The sequence below is a fragment of the Notothenia rossii genome (genome assembly GCF_949606895.1).
Source record: "Notothenia rossii genome assembly, chromosome: 1".
NCBI lineage: Eukaryota > Metazoa > Chordata > Actinopteri > Perciformes > Nototheniidae > Notothenia > Notothenia rossii.
The window spans coordinates 80,711,584-80,719,134 of record NC_136912.1 but is presented as its reverse complement, the minus strand read 5'-3'; the positions used below and the strand labels follow the sequence as shown (position 1 = coordinate 80,719,134).

The 7,551-nt window shown below is 40.8% G+C and overlaps 2 protein-coding genes across 5 annotated transcripts in view; one reads left to right on the top strand and one right to left on the bottom strand.

The window, feature by feature from the left end:
* Nucleotides 1-15: 15 nt before the first annotated feature.
* On the bottom strand, nucleotides 16-5,736 carry ddx59 (DEAD (Asp-Glu-Ala-Asp) box polypeptide 59). Its single transcript, XM_079692994.1, has 8 exons — nucleotides 5,594-5,736; nucleotides 4,415-5,277; nucleotides 3,312-3,494; nucleotides 3,124-3,213; nucleotides 2,456-2,707; nucleotides 1,175-1,327; nucleotides 521-649; nucleotides 16-406 (listed from the first exon to the last, which is right to left on the bottom strand). Exons 2-8 carry the CDS (start codon nucleotides 5,258-5,260, stop codon nucleotides 146-148), a joined length of 1,914 nt encoding a protein of 637 aa, XP_079549120.1. The 5' UTR covers nucleotides 5,261-5,277; nucleotides 5,594-5,736; the 3' UTR covers nucleotides 16-145.
* Nucleotides 5,737-6,290: 554 nt separating this feature from the next.
* Nucleotides 6,291-7,551, top strand: part of camsap2a (calmodulin regulated spectrin-associated protein family, member 2a) — a 45,671-nt gene continuing 44,410 nt past the window's right edge. For all 4 annotated transcript variants that reach the window (XM_079692958.1, XM_079692957.1, XM_079692956.1 and 1 more), the window contains exon 1: nucleotides 6,291-6,907. In XM_079692958.1, the coding sequence (XP_079549084.1) occupies nucleotides 6,769-6,907 (139 nt within the window). In that variant the 5' untranslated portion in view covers nucleotides 6,291-6,768. The remainder of the gene's footprint in view (nucleotides 6,908-7,551) is intronic.

Sequence of the window (7,551 nt, the reverse complement as noted above, 5' to 3'; positions counted from 1 at the left end):
ATACCACTATTTGAATACATTGTAGTACATAAATCACAAGTCATTTATTCATTGACAATTTTTTTTCTCCAAAAAACAATTTACAAAATAAACATTTAGCATTTACCAAATAAATAGACATCACCACTGGCATTACAAAAATAGACTATTTCTTGCGTCGGTCGTGTTTCCTTATGATATCTATGAGGTTGTTCTTAGTGACCAGCGTGTTGTCAGACTCTTGCTTCGTCTTTTTTCTTTCCCTCTTCTGCTGCTCATGAAGGTAGGGGGAATTAAGGAGCTGAGGGGGCAGTGAGGACCCTGTGGCTTTGACCCGCTTCACCACCTCTAGGAACATCCGTTTATGGGTGTTGTTGAGAAAGGTGATGGCTGTTCCTCTGTGTCCCAGCCGGCCAGCCCTGCCCACCTGGATGTAAGAAATGAAGATATGTCTTGTGTTGCTCAACTTTAACTTTAAAATGCTGTAAAAAAGTTGGAACACTCATACACCTAACCATAATTATACTCCAGTATTACTAACCTGATGGACATACTCATCCATTGTGTTTGGCATGTCAAAGTTAACCACCAATTTGACATTGGCAAGGTCGAGTCCTCTGCCTAGCACACCTGTACTGATCACAACTTCAAAGTCTCCTTCCAGAAGTCCCTGAGGATGACACAGATCAAATATTAATTTGTAAGCTACAATATGTTAAGCCTGATCAGCATTTCAAAATGTATGATGTACATTTCACTAAAACTCAACATAGTTTTGTGGACCTCTGTAAATGAAAACCATGGTTAAGAAATAATATCAGCAAAAACAATATGTATGCTTCAGGATTTTAACAAATATAATTTTAAACTCTGGATCTATTGGTTGGTCCATCTTAAAAACAACAAAACCATAGATATGTATATTATAAATTGGCAAGATCCCAATTTTCGTTTCTGAGGAAGGATGTTAAATCCATTAAAAAATATATATTTCTATTAGGAGTTGTATTTTGTTACAGCATCCTTCTGCATTCAATATTATATAAAAAAAACAGTTGATTCTGAAGTCTCAGCTCTAGGTGTATGTGGTCCTGCAGCTAAATGTTATTCCAGAGCAACACTCTTGGACAACAAACATAGGAGAAGTGTTATTTATCCTCTTGACAGTGCATGTTCTGGCTGCCGCTGTTCTCACCCTGAGGATGCGGTTGCGTTGCAACTGGGTCTTGTCAGAGTGGATTGCCACAGTATTGAGGCCTGTCACCTTGGCGACCGCTTCGCACAGTAGATCAGCCCCCAGTTTACAGTCTACAAAAACCACCACTGGAGGCTGGTACAGCTTACTGTCCTGCAAACCCACAAGGAAAAACAAAGGGGTGATGTTAGTTTATTATTAATTGTTTACTCTTTGCATTTGTATATGGATTTGTATATACATATACTATTTATATTTTAACATATACGATTTGCTCATTAGGCTCCAAGGAGTGTGACATTTAAAATGTAGGGCATGTTCTTTTTAACAAACCTTTGGACAGGTTCAGAGGTTTAAGTCCTCTTGAAGATTGCGACCTTGACTCTCCAACCAACAAAACACTTACTGCAGGACTGGCTGACATGCCTACAAATAATCTAGATAACCTGTAACTTTTCCACATTGAAAAATAACGTGTTTCTGATTCAAGCAGCAGTTGGTAAAGTGATAATGATGGTTATGAGGGATTTCTATGTCATGTCGACTCCTGAGTGTACCATCCCATTTCCCTTGTAATAACCTTTATGATTCTACAGTACTCCTGCTACACCACCTTCTGCTGTTCAGAGACGACAGATTTATACTCTGAGCTGCATTCAGTAACAGATGTCATAATTAGAAAAAGAAAAATCCCTATTACAACCACCCTCCACTCAGAGAAGTAGCTCCTGTTACTCACACAATGCTCTAATAAAACGTATTTACCGGCTAAATCGGACCCTTCCTGTCCTGCCCTGTGTAAATGGTGCAAGCCATTGCTGGGATTCCTGGAGTGGGGCCATAGCCCGAGGCCCACCCATTTCCTCCAGACAGGGGCAGGGCTGCAGAATGGCTGTCTAAATATGGTGTAGTGCGGAGACAGGTCTTGGAGCTTTTGGAATTATCACCTTTAAACAGACCGTTTTAAAGTGTCAAGCTGGGGCTAGTTTGTATAAAGACTGAGTGATATAGCCATTATAAAACATACATTTTGGTAATAATCCACTTTCCCTGTTTGTCCCTTTCAAAGAACTCTCCAGAGTACAATAAGACCTTGTCTTACACAAGACCTAAGCAAACTGCTGACCTTTTTAATAATAGACAGCCTATGTTGGCAGTGAAACTGAGTTTCAAATGGTACTCCACCCAAAATGTTTCCATATTTTAAGATTTCCTGAGGAAAAACACTGTGTACCTTTTGAAGTAACTCTAAAAGCTCTAAACCTCAAGTCTTTAACCTACATTGAGAATCTCAAACAGCTTCTTCTTCTTGGAGGGTTCCTCTAACCAAAGCACGATCTGCCTCACGTTGGCACAGGGCTGGTTCTTCTCTCCAATAGCGATACGGACAGGGTCGCGAACCAATCGGGCAGCCAGCTCCTCCGTCCCTGTGGGGATGGTGGCCGAGGCCAGCAGAGTTTGGTGTTCTTCTGGGACGTGCTCCAAAACCTCCAACACCTGCTGCTGGAAACCCATCTTCAACATAGTGTCAACCTAAAGGACACACCCCAAATACAGAAGGTTGCAGGACTTTCTCCATTTCACAATTGTATGATTTCTGTACAATTAACAGCATATAATGAAATACTTTAAAAACTATTATTAAGGAAATCCTCAATTTGTTAGCATGTTTTGGGATATGAGGCAACTTTAGTCAAAGGTAGCTATCATTAAATCCTCTTTGTTTGCTCATCATAACGTCCAACTCTAATAATATACTTTCTAAACGGCTGCTGTATCAACACACACACACACTGGTTTTCTGGGAGATACTAAGTTTAAAGGCTTGGATGCAGAGGATTTCAAAGACCTGCAACTTTACTGTCTTTGATGGATTTACCTTTGTGTAAAACATTTTCACTAAAGAATGAAACCTCTAGGAAATCTGAAATGCTCTGTGTTTATCATACCTCATCAACCACCACCACCTTCACCATGTCCAGCTGCACTGCCTTCTGCTTCAGGATCTCGATGAGTCGCCCTGGGGTGGCTATGATAATCTAAAGGGGAATGAGAGAAAAGAACATGACGCTGTAGGAAAGCTACAAAGTGTTTGGACTGAGGAAGAAGAAAGTTACTGTAAAGACAAAGAGTGTACTTTGATGCTGCTTTTGAGGCGGTGGAGTTGCTGGGGGAGGGGCATGCCGCCCACCAGCAGAGCGGTCCTCATGTTGGGGACACCTATCACCAGCTCCTTGGCCTGCCTCTCTATCTGAATGGCCAGCTCCCTGGTGGGGGTCAGGATGAGAGCCACAGGACTGCCTGCACTGTGTGCTGGCTTCTAAACAACAAAAAACGTACAGCATCTTAAGCAACATATACTTATATAAACATACACACACACATATGCAAGCCCCATAGCCATTAGCCATGAAGCAAGACATTTTATTAAGTTATATGAGAGAGACGTTTCATGAATAGTTTAATAGTACTATTCATTTGTAGTTGTTCCCATTAAAAATAGATGAATTCTTTTTTACTTAATGGCCAGCTCCCGCAATGTTATCTTGCTAAAGGACACCTCTGCTCATAGGTAAAATATCAGTCTGAAATATCTAACCATTTCAGTTAAGTTTACCTTCTAACCATGCAAACAATCCCCCGAAGTAAAGTAGGTTCCTTTTGATTTTGTCTAAACAAAGAGATGTATTTGACCTGGACACTATCTTTGTTAATGCTGGTCACTACTTATTATAATTGTAAATACTGTTTTGAACTTTTGTGAAGAATAACTTTTGTAGGTTAAGAAGAAGAATAAAACAATTCTGTATTTTTTCTAAATGTAAGTTAACCCGTTTCAGATATTTACAGATATGCATCAACGACACCGTATGTTTATTATGGTGATGGTGTGTAAATGTTTACCTTCCTTTTAACATCAGTATGCCTAAGTGATTGATGGATTATCAAGGCTAACACGATTACTGCTAGAATGTAACTGTATTTGCTTTTCCAAATTGTATTAATGCAATAACTCAAACAAGGCTAAGTTTATGTGGAGGCCGAGATGCGGTTTAACTTATATGTTTTTATCACCGTGACTTAAAATGTAAAATCTGCCGACATATAAGGCTGACTTCTGACATGCAGGATGCTGGTGTTTGCCAAATGTGTTTGTTTCTTCTAGATAACATATCCCTATAGAAGTTTCCTATAGATGAATTAGTCTCTTTCTCTTGGTATAAAAAGGCACTACTGTACCTCCAGTGCCCTCACTACCACTGGCAGCAGGAAGGCTACAGTCTTCCCTGATCCTGTGTCAGCACTGACGATCACATCCCTGCCGGTGAGTCCAACCGGCACCATCTGCATCTGGACCGGCGTGGGCGCCGCATACCCGGCCTTTTTCAGGTTGCCATTCAGCGTGGCAGGGAAGCCACAGTGTTCAAACTCAAGGATGGGCCTCTTGACTTCACTACCTTGGGTTTCTATGCCCAGCTCCTGTTTGATACGCTGCACCTGCTCCTCTGTTAGGCCTGATATGAACAGATCATCTTCGTAGGCATAGACTGCCTCACTTCCACCCACTCCATCAGTGTCAACCGCTGACTGTTGAGGTTGAGTCCTTTCATCTCCAATTGTGTCCTTACGGTTAAAAACGTCCGCACCAGTGCCCATCCCCATTTTGAACAAATGTTTGGCTTTGCACTCAAGACTGCAAACATCATTGTCGGTACTGTCACAAATGTACTCTCCATAGCGACCACACATCACACAGACTGGCTCTCCTGGCTCAGGCCACCTCTGGCTCTTTTTAAAGGATTTGACAGGTTCCTCCTCTTCCTCTTCCTCTTCCTCTGTATCACTTGAGGCGGATGGGTCTTCATCCTTAAGCACTGGGCTTTCTGTCAAACATGCTGATTCTCCACTTGCTTGTATTGTCTCATCCTGTGTTTTGGTGCCTTCACTGACTTCCTCCTTCTGAACTGGTGTCGCTGAACTTCCTTCATCTTTGCTCTCCTCCTGAGATACCTTGCTTTTTTTGTTCAAAACTGGGCCTGAGACCTGGGCAGGTCTCTTTACTTTTAGGGCTCTTGGCATGAACATTTTTCCGGATTGTTAACCTGCAAAACATCAAGAAACATAAATGTCAAGGGTTTCAAAGTCAGAGTTAAGATTTCTACAAAACATAAATACATACCGACTAAAAGTCATATTCCCAAAGGTACACATGTTCGTTAAGTAACAAAATAACAGTAGGCTATCACAAACACCAGTTTAACAGCAACTCTTGGCTTCTACTCTTAACTAGTCAAAAGGAAGTAATACGTTCGTGTATTTGGTCAAATCATTTGTCAAACCACACTTCGACCTGAATCATAAACGCTGGGAAGTATACGCTGAATGTGTAATACAATAAAAGCATTAAGTTACACATACCTTCTTCTAACGCGTTATTTTCCAGCGATTCAAAACAATCACTGACGACGCAGACCAATGACGTATGTTGCTTTGCATGTTGGGAAATGTGGTTCGTGGAACATCGCCCTTTTACTCTCCCTTTTGTTGTTAACAGACCTTGTTGGTGGTTTTTTATTCAATCGTAAAAATATTTGACCTTACTGTAAACCTTTCATGGTCTTCTATCATGTATAATGAGTTTATGTATAACATGGAGTGGCTGGGTAATTAAACTGGGTTGTCAAGGTAATTAAACTGCTGGAAAAAGTATAGAGCAGTAGTCAGTAACTTGAAAGGAGGTTTTTCTGTCAATTTAAAAATAATAAGGTATTATATAAATAAATTGTTTTTGTTTTATTGGTCAAATTGTAGGCATGGTGTCCTTTTTCATGTTACATTCAAATGCTCATTGAAAACTTTACAGTTCGACCAAAGATGTAAAGGACTGCTCTCTATCCTGGTGTAAGGGCTTGTAATTAAAATATTTTAATAAGCCGGCTGTTATTTGGTATATAATTGCAGTCTCAACAATACACGGATTTATTTCTATGATGGGAAAGGACAATGCACGGCCAAAACAACAAACCACAACAAAACAAAGTGTTAACATTCCCCACAGCAGTGAATGCACCGTCCGCGCATGCGTATTGCGGAACAAAGGTGCTGTGCTCGGAGTGCCACAGTGCGGCAGGAAAACCGCACCACGGCACCAAGAACAGAATAGAGGAGAGAATGCCAAACACATAGGCAATTCATACAAAAATACATGGACATAAAAGGGAGAAGGCATCTGCTTTCACAGAACCCAAAGAATGGAAATATTTGTGTTTCCATTCTAGCTGAAGAGCTATTTTTCCTCTGAAACCCAAGGAAACCTTCGCTGCTTGGTCCGACGAAGCCCATTTCATCTGGTAGACAGCAGTATGGATGAAAAACAAGACTAGCTGATCATTGTGTCAACGAAACCGAATAAGAAGAAACAATACCAGCACAAGTCCAATTGTATCACTTAAAGAACCCGTGAATACTCGGAGGAAAGACGCTGTATGTCATCATTTTACAGCTGTTAATTGTTTTTTCAAGAAATTCCAGTGGTGGGATGTCTTCGCGTTGTGTTGCCTCATAGGATTCAACAATACAGTTCAGGGAGAAATATGGGTGAAGTGCAGGACGCCAGGGATGTTAAGAAGACCTGTGTTGCTCCAGCAGTAAAGTCTTTTGAGCACTATGACTTCCCCCGGGCAAAAATCTGTTGCAGCCTCACATGGCTGGTGGCCAAAGCGTACGGGACAGGTAGGTGCACAACTGTATAGTCAAATACCTGCATGCTGTATGAGTAGCTTGTTTTTCAATGCATGTTTATAAATACTTGAATTACCTACTAAAGGCCAGAACCTAACGCAGTACGTGTAAAATATGCCAATACAATCAACAACACATACAACACATTACCTGCTCAGACTACACTGCAGAGACACCTAGACAACAGTTATTCACAATAGACTTATCATTGATAAGGCTACACCAGTATTCTCTACTATCAGCCTGTCGGAATATCACAGGGATGTTACCTGTTTGGTCCATGGACAATATCGGGTTGTGTTATCCATTGCGGACCCTCTTAAATTAATAGCCTATTGGAAAGGCAATAAATAGTATCCCAAGAGAAGATAAAACCAGTTGCCTGTACTAGTGATCATAAATACGTTGTCCTACTTAATGAAAAGGGAATATTCACTGTGTAACTTGGAGCTCGGAAGGTGTCCCATATTATGTCACCTTCAGGGAACAGCATCCACATTTAGAAAGAGATGCATCACATGAGATTGCTTTCATACATTGTGAACAGTAATTTGGGGCAAATGGAAAGGTTTCGTTTTTTTTCGTAATAGACCTATTTCATGTTTATCTTGCCTCATTGATATCACTTTCTTGAT